Source organism: Ornithorhynchus anatinus, chromosome 3 (genome assembly GCF_004115215.2).
Source record: "Ornithorhynchus anatinus isolate Pmale09 chromosome 3, mOrnAna1.pri.v4, whole genome shotgun sequence".
NCBI classification, from domain to species: Eukaryota; Metazoa; Chordata; class Mammalia; order Monotremata; family Ornithorhynchidae; genus Ornithorhynchus; species Ornithorhynchus anatinus.
Window position 1 is genome coordinate 4,214,359 of NC_041730.1, and position 13,690 is coordinate 4,228,048.

Below are 13,690 nucleotides of genomic sequence, written 5' to 3' on the forward strand. Positions count from 1 at the left end.
GGCGTCGAAAAGCGCCTATCGCTGGCCGGGCCGGGTTGACGGACAGGCCTGGGGGCGGGGCCTAGCCAGGGAGGGGCGCCTATCGCTGGCCGGGTTGACGGACAGGCCAGGGGGTGGGGTCAGGATGACGGACGGGACGGGGGCGGGGCCTCGGCGCGGAGGGGAGCCTATCGCTGGCCGGGCCGGGTTGACGGACAAGCCTGGGGGCGGGGCCTAGGCAGGGAGGGGCGCCTATCGCTGGCCGGGCCGGGTTGACGGACAGGCCTAGGGGCGGGGTCAGGATGACGGACAGGGCAGGGGGCGGGGCCTCGGCGCGGAGGGGAGCCTATGGCTGGCCGGGCCGGGTTGACGGACGGGGCGGGGGCGGGACCAGGATGACGGACAGGGCGGAGGGCGGGACCTAAGCAGGGAGGGGAGCCTATGGCTGGCCGGGGCGGGTTGACGGACGGGGCGGGGGCGGGGCCGGGTGTCAGGGCCGCCGGCCGCGAGCGATCCGTCCGTCCGTCCGTCCGTCCGTCCGTCCGTCCCCCGCCCGGACACCGCCCCGGCCTCTCACCCCGCGGCCCCCGCCGGCCCGCCCGTCCGCCCGCCCGGGACACGCCGAGGTGAGTGCGGGGCGGCGCCCACCCGCACCGGGAAGGACCGGGACCGGCCGCCGCCGCCGGGCTGGCCTCCGGGACTGCCGGGGGGGAAGGGGACACCGAGAGACGGCGCAACGGCCATCGACCTCTGACCCTCGGGGGTCAGGGGCGGCCCCGACAACTCTCTGTGCGTGCGTAGGCGTGCCTGTATGTCCGTGCATGTGTGTGTGTGTGTGTGTGTGTGCGCGTGCATATGTCTCTGGGCATGTCTGGGGGCGTGCATATACGTCCGTGCCAATGTGTGTGCGTGCATATAGGTCTGTGTGTATGTGCGCGGGTGGGCCTCCTCCCCCCGGTGGCCCTCGGCGTGTGCCCGCGTGCGGGCTTGCGGGAATCCCCCCTCCCGTCGTGGGTCGTGTGAGCTCTCTCGGGCAGCGTCTGTGCCCGCTCACTTCGCAGGAGCGACTGCCCCGCACCCGGGGAAGCGGTCGGGAGGTACCCGCGCCGGGCCGAGCGACGGGCCGGGTTGCGTTCCCCCGGGGGGTGTGGGTGGGGTTGTGCAAGCTTCCGCGTGCGGTGCACGAACGCTCCCGTGGGCCTGGGCGCGTTTGGATGTTGTGTCCGAGTGGGGCGTTGTGCTACCGCGGGCGGGGGTCCTCCTCTGTGTGTGTGTGTGTGTGTGTGTGTCTGTGTGTGTCTGTGTGGGAGAGCGTCCCCCCTCTCAGGCATTCATTCGTTCACGCGTATTTATTGAGCGCTTACTCTGTGCAGACCACTGGACTGAGCGCTTGGAATGGACGACGGAGCCGGTCCTCGCTCAGCGACGGGCCTTGGGTTTTCCCACCGCCTCCCCCCCCCCCCCCCCCCCCCGGGATCGGATGGAGGCCCTGGAGGGGAAATCCTGAGGGGGACGGGAAGCGAGACCCCCCCCCATACAGACCCCGGCCTGGAAGGGCCTTCCTTCGGCGGGGAAGGGTCCCGGGGTCCTTCCGTCCAGGCTGCCTGTCCGTTCCAAGCGCTGAGTCCGGTGCCCTGCATGTAGTAAGCGCTCAATAAATACTATTGGACGAAGGCAGAGGGGTGGGCAGGGACCACTGAGGCCCGGCCCGCCCGAGTGCGTGTGTTGGGGGTCCGAGGTCACGGGTTCGAAACCCGCCGCTGCCCCCGGGCCGCTGGGTGACTGCGGGCGAGTCGCTTCCCCGCGCTGGGCCTCAGTGACCTCATCTGGAAAATGGGGATGAACCGTGAGCCTCCCGTGGGACGACATGATGACCCTGGATCCCCCCCAGCGCTCAGAAGGGTGCTCAGCACGTAGTAAGCGCTTAACAGATACCAACATTATTATTATAATCATCTGGAAGACGGGGATGAAGACCGGGAGGCTCACGGGGGACGACCCGATGACCCCGGACCTCCCCCGGCGCTCAGAACGGTGCTCGGCACCTAGGAAGCGCTTAACGGATACCGACATTATTATTATATGTGTGTGTGAGAAAGAGAGGAGGAGGGGGAGGGCAGGAGGCGGGGATGACCAAAGGCCAGGGTGACCCCTGGGCGGCGGGCCGAGTGACAGAGGGGTGGCCTGGGGGGGGCAGGGGCCCCGCACCTCCTGCCCCTGGTCCTGCGGGGAGGGTCAGGGCCTGGCAGAGAAAATAATAACAAATAATGTTGGCGTTTGTTAAGCGCTTACGAGGCGCGGAGCACCGTTCTGAGCGCTGGGGGAGATCCGGGGTCATCGGGTCGTCCCACGGGAGGCTCACGGTTAATCCCCATTTGACAGATGAGGGAACCGAGGCGCCGGGCCGGACTGCGGCAGCCGCTCCGGCCGACGACCGACCGACCGTGCGGCCTGCAAGGGGGAGGAGGAAGAGGAGGAGGACAGAGGCCCCGGGGAGGGCCCCCCCCCCCCCCCCCCCCGGCCCCCTGAGCCCTGCCCTGGTGGGGGACAGAGAAGAGAGAGGGGTCTTCCCCCACCAGGGCAGGGGCCGCGACCCCTCAGGGCCCCGGTGTGTGTGAGCGTGTATTAGTGTGTCTGCTTGGGCGTGGGGGGGGGGGGTTAATGGGTGTGGTTTTGTGTGTGCACGTCTGTGCGTGTCCGTGTGCACGCGGGTAACGGGCGGGTCCCGGGGAGGGAGGAATAGCCTTAGAAAAGTGCACAGCGCTTAGAACGGGGCTTGGCACAGAGTAAGCGCTCCACAGAGACCATCGTTAGTATTAATAGTCTGCGTGGGGGGTGGGCGTGTCTGTGTTTCGTGGGCAGGGAGGGGGCTCCCGGGGGCGGGTGGGTGGATGGGGTTGGGGGCGACGCGGTGTCCGGGGGCTCGAAGCCCCCGTGGCCAGTGGGAACGGCCGGAGGCCACCGAGGGGTCGGTCAGGACCGGCCCGTGGGGGCGACGGGGCCGGGCGAGGGTCCCGGCCCGCCCAGGGCGAAGCCGCCGTTGCCCGCTCCTCTCCCCCGATCTGGCGGGGGGCTGTCGGGAGGGTCACGGGGGAAGGGGCTCGGGGCGGGCCCCGGCCGAGCGAGGTCTCCCCTGCCCCACATCGATCATCCGGGCGCGAGGGTCGGGGGTCGGCCGGCTGCCGGCCCACCTTGGGCGGGGGGAGAGGGGGTCACCCGGGGTGGGCTCGGCCCGGCCCCCCTCGGTCAGTCCGTCTGTCCCACCCCACAGCCCCGGGTTCTCCTCCCGGCTCTGCCCCGCGTCTGCGGCGTATTGGGCCCCTCAGTTTCCTCATCTGGAAAATGGGGATGAAGATCGTGAGCCCCACGTGGGACAGGGACAGGGTCCAACGCGATCAGCTCGGATCTATTAGCTTGTGGAACGGGGATCGACGCATAATAAGCGCTCATCGAGGACCGTCAGAATGATTAGTCTTCCCATCCCGGCCTTGGGGGTGGGGGCCGGCCTCAGGGGACTCGGGTGGCCAGGGCTCAGGGAGGGGTCGAAGCAGCGTGGAAAGAGCCCGGGCTTGGGAGTCAGAGGTCACGGGTTCGAATCCCGGCTCCGCCACTCGTCGGCTGGGTGACTTCGGGCGAGTCACTTCGCTTCTCGGTGCCTCGGTGACCTCATCTGTCAAATGGGGATGAAGACGGGGAGCCCCACGTGGGACGACCTGATTCCCCTGTGTCTCCCCCAGCGCTTAGAGCGGTGCCCGGCACACAGTAAGCGCTTAACAGATACCAACGTGATTATTATTTAAGGTTGACTTTCCATCCCTCTCTGTCATTTACTTCTATTCATGTCTCCCCCTCTAGACCGTCAGCCGGTTGTGGGCGGGGAATGTGTCCGTTTATTATTCTCCTGTCCTCTCCCGGGCGCTCAGTACTCTGCACAGGGCACAGACACTCAGTAAATCCAACCGACCGAGCCACGGCAGGCCAGGGACCTGCCTAGTAATAATTTGTCAGGCGCTTCCTATGTGCAGGGCACCGTTCTAAGCGCTGGGGTAGACACAGGGGAATCAGGTGGTCCCACGTGGGGCTCACAGTCAACGGGTCAGAGTAGCCCCCAGCAGCGGTGGGGGGGACAACGGCAGGGACACTGTCATTCGGTCGAATCCGTTGAGCACTTACTGCGTTACGCAGCACCGTGCTAAGCGCCTGGGAGAGGACGCTGCACCAACGGACGGACACGTTCCCTGCCGACAAGGAGCGTACACCGCCTAGTGCGGGCGCACCTGTACGTCCTCACCCACCTGCGGGGCCGGGCAGGTGTAGCGTGGCTCAGTGGAAAGAGCCCGGGCTTTGGAGTCCGAGGTCATGGGTTCGAATCCCCGCTCGGCTACTGGTCAGCCGGGTGACCGTGGGCGAGTCACTTCGCTTCTCTGGGCCTCAGTGACCTCCTCTGGAAAATGGGGATCAACTGGGAGCCTCACGTGGGACGACCCGATGACCCTGGATCTCCCCCAGCGCTTAGGACGGTGCTCGGCACACAGTAAGCGCTTCGCCAATACCAACTGTCATTCGTTCAGTCGAATCTGCTGAGCACTTACTGCGTGCACAGCACTGTGCCGAGCGCCTGGGAGGGGACGGTGCGACAACCAACGGACACGTTCCCTGCCGACAAGGAGCATGCGCTGGGCCCGGGGGTGGCCTCCCCGTCCCCCGCCCCCAGACTCGATTACAAGGAGCAGAAACTGCCCAGGGGAAAGAGCCCAGGCCTGGGGGGGTGGGTTTCAGAGGACCCGAGTTCTAATTGCGGCCCCACCACTGGCCCGGAGAGCGTGACCGTGGGCAAGTCACTTCACGCAGCGAAACAGCATGACGTAGTGGATGAGGGCCCGGGCCTGGGAGTCAGCGGGTCGTGGGTTCTAATCCCGGCTCCGCCGTCTGTCTGCTACGGGACCTCGGGCAAGTCCCTTCACGTCTCTGGGCCTCAGTTCCCTCATCTGTAGAACGGGGATTGAGCCCGCGAGCCCCACGTGGGACGGGGACTGTGTCCGACCCGACTAACTTGTATCCACCCCGGTGCCTGGTACGGTACCTGGCACACAGCAAGCGCGTAGCAAATACCACAATCGTGAATTTATCGTTATTATTTTTCTCCGGACCTCCGATACCTCATCTGTAAAACCCGAATAAAATATCCATTCTCCCTCCCGGACCGGAAGCCCCACGTGGGAGGGCTGTCCGATCTGCTCACCTTGTGCCTCCCTCGGTGTTTTCTACAGCGCTTGGCACAGAGTAAGAGCTTAACACGCTTAGAAGGGCGCTCGGCACAGAGTAAGCCCTTAACCAACACCGTCATCGTCGCGAACGGGCACCGCAGACGACAATTACGACGATGGGGCCGGCCTCTCCGTGTCCTCGGCCCTCCCCCGGGGCACCCAGAAGCACCGTAGCTGCCCCTGCCCACAGTTTACCCCCCCACCCCACGGCCCCCGCCCACGGAGCCGTCCCGCTCCCCGACCGTGCCGGTGAACGGTTCGAATGGCGCCGAGGTGCCCGTGGATCGTCCCGTCCCCTCCCGGGCGCCCGGTCCGGCGCTCAGCACACCGTAAGCGCTCGATGAATACGACCGGATGAACGGTCCGGTCCCCGGGCCCCCTCCTCCTCCCCCGGCCCCGCCGGGCCCGCCGCCTCCGGGACGCCTTCCCGGGGGGAGAAGCAGCACGGCGCAGCGGGCAGAGCGCGGGCCCGAGAGTCGCGGGTTCCTCCCGCCTCCGCCACCTGTGACCCCGGGACAAGTCGCTCCGCCTCTCTGGGCCCTCATCTGCAAAACGGGGATGGAGACGGGGAGCCCCCCCCCCGGGAGTCGCCCCCCGGGAGTCCCCACCCGATCCCCGCGGGTCCGCCCCCGGTGCTTAGCGCGGCGCCCGGCACACCGTAAGCGCTCAGGGGACGCCGTGCTCATTAACCGGCCGTTCCCTCCCTCCCTCCCGCCCGCCCGCGGGTCCTCCCCGCGGCTGACGCCCCGGCCGGTCTTGCAGGGAGAAGGACGGGCGGCCCCGGGCCCCGGGCCCCGGCGGGAAGATGACGGAGTACAAGCTGGTGGTGGTGGGCGCGGGCGGCGTGGGCAAGAGCGCCCTGACCATCCAGCTGATCCAGAACCACTTCGTGGACGAGTACGACCCCACCATCGAGGTGAGGGCCCCGCCGGCCCCGGCCGGGGGAGGGGGGGCGGGGTGGAGGGGGTCCCGGGCCCCCGCCGGCTGACGCCCCGCCGCCCCGCAGGACTCGTACCGGAAGCAGGTGGTGATCGACGGGGAGACCTGCCTGCTGGACATCTTGGACACGGCGGGGCAGGAGGAGTACAGCGCCATGCGCGACCAGTACATGCGGACGGGCGAGGGCTTCCTCTGCGTCTTCGCCATCAACAACGCCAAGTCCTTCGAGGACATCCACCAGTACAGGTGAGGGGGCGGGCGTCGTCCCCCGCCGGGAGGAGCGGGGGGCGCGGGGGGCGCGGGGCCCCGCCGCCACGCTGCCGCCCGTCTCCTCTGTCCCGCAGGGAGCAGATCAAGCGGGTGAAGGACTCGGACGACGTGCCCATGGTGCTGGTGGGGAACAAGTGCGACCTGCCCACGCGGACGGTGGAGACGCGGCAGGCCCAGGAGCTGGCCCGCAGCTACGGCATCCCCTACGTGGAGACCTCCGCCAAGACGCGCCAGGTAGGCGGGCGGGCGGGCCGGGGGCGCCGCCGCCCTCCCCCTCCCCGGCCGGGCGCCGCCCCCGCCGCCGGCCCCAGACGCCCCCGGCCCCCCGCCTCGGGACCCACTGACCGAGACCGCCTTTCCCTTCACACAGGGCGGTGGCGGCAGCGGCGGCTCCGAGCTCCGGGACTCCCGGCCGCCGGGGGGCTCGGCCCGCGGCCCCTGCGGACGCAGCGACTCACTCGCCCGCCCTCGCGCTCCGGCCGGCCGGCCCCTCGCGCTGTAAGTCTCCCCGGACGGCGCCGGGGCGGGACGGGCGGGCTGGGGCCGGGGGGGGGCGGCCGTCCCCCCTCGCCCCGTCCCCCCCGCCCTCCACCCCCCCCGCCCCTTCCCGGGGGTGTTCGCGGCTCCGAGCGGAGACGGCGATGCCCACGGAGAGCCCCCCGGGGTCGGGGCCGCCGGTGCCGCCAGAGGCCCCCCCCCGGCCCCCCTCCCGGGCCCGGCCCGGGACCCCGCGGCCCCCTCCCTCTCCTCCGGCCGGCCCGGCGGGGCCCGAGGGGGCGCCGGGCACTCCCGGCCCGGGGGGTCGGCCGCCCGCCCGGGGCTCGTCCCGACTTTCAGGTCCGTCGGTCCCGGGGTCGGAGGTCGGCGTCTCCCGACGGGAGCCCGGGCTTCCCGGCCGGCGGCGGGGTCGGGGCGCGCCGCGCCCGGACCCCGCCGGCCCGCGGCCCCGCGGCGACGACGGGGCGGGCGCCGGCGGCCGGCCCCGTCCGTCCTCCCCGGGACAGGCGCGCCGGGGAGCGGCATCCGGCCGGATGCCCCGGCCGGGCCCCGTGTCCCTCGGACACGGGCCGGCGCTGCCCCTTCGGGCCTGGTGCCGGTCCCCGTAGGGGCGTCCGGGAGTGCGGGGCCCCCGCCCCTCGGAGCGCCGCCGTGCCCTCCGTCCGCGGGGGTCGTTCCTGTCGCCCGGGGGCCGCCGGGCCCCCGGCGGAGGGGCTCGGGCGAGGTGAAGGGGGAAAACCGAGGCGCCCCCGGCCCCGGGACGGGGTCCGCCCTCTGAGGGCGGCGGGAAGGGCCGGCCGGGCCGTCGGGCCCCGCCGGCTCCGGCGCCCCCGGCCCGGGGACTAGGAGGGGGGCGTCCCCGGGAGCCGCCGGCCGCCGAGCCCCGCACCCGAGCCCCCTCACCGAAACCCCGAGGCCGAGACGCAGCGTGGCTCAGTGGCAGCAGCCCGAGCTTGGGAGTCACGGGTCGTGGGTTCTAATCCCCACTCCTCTGTGTGGGCCTCCGGGCCAGTCACCTCGCTTCTCTGGGCCTCGGTGACCTCATCTGTCAAATGGGGATGAAGCCCGGGAGCCCCACGTGGGACACCCCGATGACCCCGTACCTCCCTCGGTGCTTAGAACGGTGCTCGGCACATAGTAAGTGCTTGACCGGTGCCATTATCATCATCATTAGTGAGGGCAAGGGTGCCTCCCCCCAGAGACCCCCGCGGCCAAGGCCGCCTCACCCGAACCCCGTGGCAGAGGTTGCGCCCCCCGGACGGACCCCCGTGGCCGAAGCCGCCCGGCCGAGGGCCCCCCCGCCCCCCCGTGACCGAGCCCCCCGTGTCCGAGGCCGCCCCCCCAAAAGCCCCCCGGAGCCGAGGCCCCCCAAGCCCCCCGCCCCCCGCGTGCCGGGTGTCCTCGGGCCCCGTCGTGGCCCCGGGGGCGTGTCTGAGTCCCGGGGCCTTGGCTTGGCTCGTTCCCCAGGGCGTGGAGGACGCCTTCTACACGCTGGTGCGGGAGATCCGGCAGCACAAGCTCCGCAAGCTCAACCCGCCCGACGACGGAGGGCCCGGCTGCAGCAACTGCAAGTGCGTCCTCTCCTGACCCAGGTGAGGACGGGACGCGCCCCGCCCCGCCCCGCCCCGCCCCGCCCCCGAAGGACACGCCCACCCGCGCGGGACACGCCCCGCCTCACCCCCGACCGATCCGAGACCGCGTCCCCCACCGGAGGCCCCGCCCCCCCCCCCACGGACCGATCCAAAATCCCGCCCGTCAACAGGCCACGCCCACCCCACCGCAGGCCCCGCCCCACCACGGACCAATCCGAGAGCGCGTCCCCCATCGGAGGCCCCGCCCACCCCACCGCAGGCCAATCCGAGAGCGCGTCCCCCATCGGAGGCCCCGCCCCCCACACGGACCAATCCAGACCCCGCCCCTCAACGGAGGCCCCGCCCACCCCGCCGCAGGCCACGCCCCCACGGACCAAACCGAGATCGCGTCCCCCAGCGGAGGCCCCGCCCCCCCCACGGACCAATCCAGACCCCGCCCCTCAACGGAGGCCCCGCCCAGCCCGCCGCAGGCCAATCCGAGATCGCGTCCCCATCGGGGGCCCCGCCCCACCATCACGGACCAATCCGAAGACCCCGTACCTCAGCAGAGGCCCCGCCCCCTCGTTCCGCGCACGCGCGCCGGCCGCCCGCGGCTCCACCAATCAGGCTTCGCCGAGCGCCGGCCCCGCCCACGGCGGGTGGGGGAGGGGCGGGAGGCGCCCCCTCGCCTCCCCTCAGGCCCCGGGCCTGACGATCGTGGTGGTATTTAATCATCATTCATTCAGTAATCACGTTGGTATTTGTTGAGCGCTTACTGTGTACAGAGCACCGTTCTAAGCGCTGGGGGGAGATACGGGGTCATCAGGTTGTCCCACCTGAGGCTCCCCGTCTTCAGCCCCATTTTCCAGATGAGGTCACTGAGGCCCAGAGAAGTGACTCGCCCACCGTCACCCAGCTGACAAGTGGCAGAGGCGGGATTCGAACCCGTGACCGCAGACTCCCAAGCCCTGAGCCACCCTATTGAGCGCTTCCTATGTGCAGAGCACTGGACTAAGCGCTTGGAACGGACAATTGGGCAACAGAGAGAGACCAGCCCGGCCCACTGACGGGCTCACGGTCCAATCGGGGGAGACGGATGGACAAAAGCAAGACAACTTCATCGCAATAAATAGAATTGAAGGGATGGACACCTCATTAACAAAATAAGTAGGGTAATAAAAATACATATAATAATGATAATGTTGGTATTTGTTAAGCGCTTACTCTGTGCCGAGCACTGTTCTAAGCGCTGGGAGAGATCCAGGGGAATCGGGTCGTCCCACGTGAGGCTCCCAGTCTTCATCCCCATTTTACAGATGAGGAAACTGAGGCCCAGAGAAGTCAAGTGACTCGCCCACAGTCACCCAGCTGACAAGGGGCCGAGCAGGGATTCGAACTCATGACCTATGACTCCCAAGCCCGGGCTCTTTCCACTGAGCCACGCTGCTTCTCTATATACCAATGAGCACAGTGCTGATCATCCTAACAGTGTTGGTATTTGTTAAGCACTTACTCTCGGCCGAGCACTGTTCTAAGCGCTGGGGGAGATACAAAGTCATCAGGTCGCCCCACGTGGGGCTCACAGTCTTCACCCCCCATTTTACAGATGAGGGAACTGAGGCACAGGGAATAATAATAACAATTAGGGCATTCAAGTGCTTACTCTGTGCCAAGCGCTGTTCTAAGCGCTGGGGGAGATACGGGGTCATCAGGTTGTCCCACGTGGGGCTCCCAGTCTTCATCCCCATTTGACAGATGAGGCCCAGAGAAGTGAAGGGATTTGCTCAAAGTCACCCTGCTGACAGTTGGGGTAGCGGGGATTAGAACCCATGACCTCTGAGTCCTAAGCCCGCCATCTTTCCACCGCGCCAGGCACCGTTCTGAGCGCCGGGGGAGATAACGGGGTTATCGGGTTGTCCCACGTGGGGCTCCCAGTCTCAGCCCCCATTTTGCAGCTAATAATGTTGGTATTTATTAAGCGCTTACTATGTGCAGAGCACTGTGCTAAGCGCCGGGGTAGGCACAGGGGAATCAGGTTGTCCCACGGGAGGCTGACAGCCTTCATCCCCATTTGACGGATGAGGTCACTGAGGCCCAGTGAAGTGACTTGCCCACAGTCACCCAGCTGCCAAGGGGCAGAGCCGGCATTCGAGCCCATGACCTCTGACTCCCAAGCCCGGAAGTGACTCGTCCAAAGCCACCCAGCTGACAAATGGCAGAGCCAAGGATTCGGCCCCTTGGAATGAGTCGTCCATTGCAAGCGCTCGGTCCAGTGCTCCGCACGTCGTAAGCGCTCCATAAATACGACTGAATGAATGAACCCACGATCTCTGAGTCCCAACCCCGGGCTCTTGGGCGTTTCTCACGCTGACGCCTCCCGCACCCGCCCGCCGGGGCAGGAGAGGGTGCCCGGGTCGGTGGGGGCGGCCCGGGGGGGGGGGCGGGGGGCTCTGGGGGGGGACCCGAAAGGGGGCCGCCTCCATCCGCTCCCTCCTTCCTCCTCTTTGCAGCCTCCGCGCCCGGGCCCGGGGCCGTGAAGGCGCGGCCCGCCCGGGAGGAGGAGGAGGACGACGACCGGGAGGAGGAGGGAGCGGCCCGGAGGAGGCCCGGGAGCATCCGGGAAGGAAATGCCGGAGGGGCCCGAGGGAAGAGCCCCCGCGGGACCCCCGCGCCGGACCTGCCGCACGGATCCCCTCGGCCCCCGGCCCGGCCCCGACGACTTAACTTTCCGTGCCCCCCGTCCCCCGCCGGCTGAATCCCCAGTAAATTATTGTCTGACGGGGGGGCCTCCCCCGCCCCGCCCCGCTCCGGAGGGGCGCGGGGAGAGGGGACCGGGCGGGCTCCGCCGCCGGCCTCCTCCGACCGGCCGGGCCGGACGTCGGCGGGGACGATCGACGACGGACCCTCCGCTCCTCCGCCCGGCCGGACGCTGCGGGCCCGGGGGCCGGCCGGCCCGGAGGTGCCTTCTCCCGCGTGCGGGGTGTGCGCGCGGACGCGCGCGTGTGTGTACGTGTCTGTCTCCTCGTCGTGTGACCCCGGCGATGGTCGGAGGGACGGCTTTTGTGTGACGGGGGGCGGGGGGGAGGGAAGGGGGAACTCGTATATGCCGATGCATGAGAAGCTCTGGAACCTGGGCCAGGAGGGAGGGTGGGAAGCGGCTCTCCGTGGCCCCCCGCCAGGCCCGGCCCGGGCCGTCTGTCAGACGCCGACCCCCTCCACCCGCCCCTTCCTCGTCTTCCCTCCCCCGGGGCAGGTGGGTCCGCACCGCTCCTCATTAGGCCTTTTTAGCTTAGGGGGGGGGTGGGGGAAGAGGGGGGCGCGGCGGTCCCCGGAGGGTGGGCGGGCCAGCGGAGCTCTTTTGGGGTGGGGTGCCGTGGGGCCGGGGTGTCTGGTGTTGGAATCGCGCGAAGAGCCTGTTACGGTCATTAAACTCCCTGTGGCGGACGCTGCCCCGTGCTGGTGTTCATTCAGTGGGATTTATCGAGCGCTTACTGTGTGCGGAGCACCGGACTAAGCGCTTGGAATGGACAGATCGGTAACCGATAGAGACAGTCCCTGCCCTTGGACCGTCTGATCGGTGTCGGTGCTTCCGGGGTTGGGGTCATTCATTAATAATAATAATAATAATGTTGGCATTTGTTAAGCGCTTACTATGTGCACAGCACTGTTCTAATCGCTGGGGGAGATACAGGATCATCAGGTTCTCCTACGTGAGGCTCCCAGTTAATCCCCATTTGACAGATGAGGTAACCGAGGCCCAGAGAAGTGAAGTGACTCGCCCACAGTCACCCAGCTGACAAGGGGCAGAGCCGAGAGACGAACCCATGACCTCTGACTCCGAAGCCCAAGCCCTTTCCACTGAGCCACGCTGCTTCCCCAATGCTTCATTCATTCAATAGTATTTATTGAGCGCTTACTATGTGCAGAGCACTGGACTAAGCGCTTGGAACGGACAAGTCGGCAGGTCAGGGGTGGGCGCTCCTCCTCGGCTGCTGGGGCGCCGCGCCCCCTGCTGGCGGAGGAGGGATGTGGCCGGCTCGGAGGGTGAGGGCGGCGGCCGAAGCGCCCCCTGGTGGCGGAGGGACGCCGCCGCCGGTCCGGCGCGCCCCCTCGGCAGATGGCGCCCCCTGGTGGCGGAGCAGGGAGGCCGCCGGCGCGGAAACCGTAGCGCCTCTCGGCTGGAGCGCGGCGCCCCCTGGTGGTGGGAGAGGGCAGACGGAGGAGGTCTTGGGGTTGCGGCGCCCCCTGGGGGCAGAGGGGAGATTCTGCCGGCCCGGAGGGTGCGGCGCCCCCTGGTGGCGGAGTCGGAGGGAGGTCGCCCGCCACCGCACTCATTCATTCAGTCGTATTTATTGAGCGCTTACTATGTGCAGAGCACTGGACTAAGCGCTTGCAATGGACAATTCGGCAACAGACGGAGTCAATCCCCGCCTGATGATGGGCTCACGGTCTAATCACGGGAAGCAGCGTGGCTCGGTGGAAAGAGCCTGGGCTTTGGAGTGAGAGGTCATGGGTTCGACTCCCCCCTCTGCCACTTGTCAGCTGGGTGACTGTGGGCACTTCACTTCTCTGGGCCTCAGTTACCTCATCTGGAAAATGGGGATTAACTGTGAGCCTCACGTGGGACGACCCGATCACCCTGTATCTCCCCCAGCGCTTAGAACAGTGGTCTGCACATAGTAAGCGCTTAACAAATAACATTATTATTATTATTATTATTAATCCACGACTCCCAGCCCTCCTCGGGCGGGAGGGGAAGGTCCAGGGGAGCCCATCAATCTCCCCCAGCCAGGACTCACGTGGGACGCTCCTCATCTTTCCATCCACCCCCTGACCTTCCCATCGCTGTAGACGCCGCCACCATCCTTCCCGTCTCATAAGTCCGTACCCTTGGCGGGAATCCCAGCTCTGCCACTTGGCAGCGGTGTGACTGCGGGCAAGTCACTTCACTGTGCCTCAGTGACCTCATCTGCAAAATGGGGATGAAGACTGTGAGCCTCACCTGGGACAACCTGATGACCCTGCATCTCCCCAGTGCTTAGAACGGTGCTCTGCACATCGTAAGTGCTCAACAAATACCAACCTTTGAGAGGCAGCGTGGTGTGGTGGAAAGAGCACAGGCTTGGGAGTCAGAGGTCATGGGTTCTAATCCCCCCTCCACCACTT

At 67.9% G+C, this 13,690-nt stretch overlaps 1 protein-coding gene across 1 annotated transcript; it reads left to right on the top strand.

Moving 5' to 3' along the window:
- The first annotated feature begins 581 nt into the window (after positions 1–581).
- HRAS (HRas proto-oncogene, GTPase) lies at positions 582–11,065 on the top strand. Its single transcript, XM_029059147.2, has 6 exons — positions 582–605; positions 6,009–6,162; positions 6,253–6,431; positions 6,530–6,689; positions 8,421–8,545; positions 11,035–11,065. Exons 2-5 carry the CDS (start codon positions 6,052–6,054, stop codon positions 8,538–8,540), a joined length of 570 nt encoding a protein of 189 aa, XP_028914980.1. The 5' UTR covers positions 582–605; positions 6,009–6,051; the 3' UTR covers positions 8,541–8,545; positions 11,035–11,065.
- Positions 11,066–13,690: the final 2,625 nt, after the last annotated feature.

Coding starts and splice junctions, on each gene's coding strand:
- HRAS (XM_029059147.2), top strand. CDS start 6,052: ATGACGGAGTACAAGCTGGTGGTGGTGGGCGCGGGCGGCGTGGGCAAG. Junction 6,163..6,252: donor AGTACGACCCCACCATCGAG/GTGAGGGCCCCG, acceptor GCCGCCCCGCAG/GACTCGTACCGGAAGCAGGT. Junction 6,432..6,529: donor GAGGACATCCACCAGTACAG/GTGAGGGGGCGG, acceptor TCTGTCCCGCAG/GGAGCAGATCAAGCGGGTGA.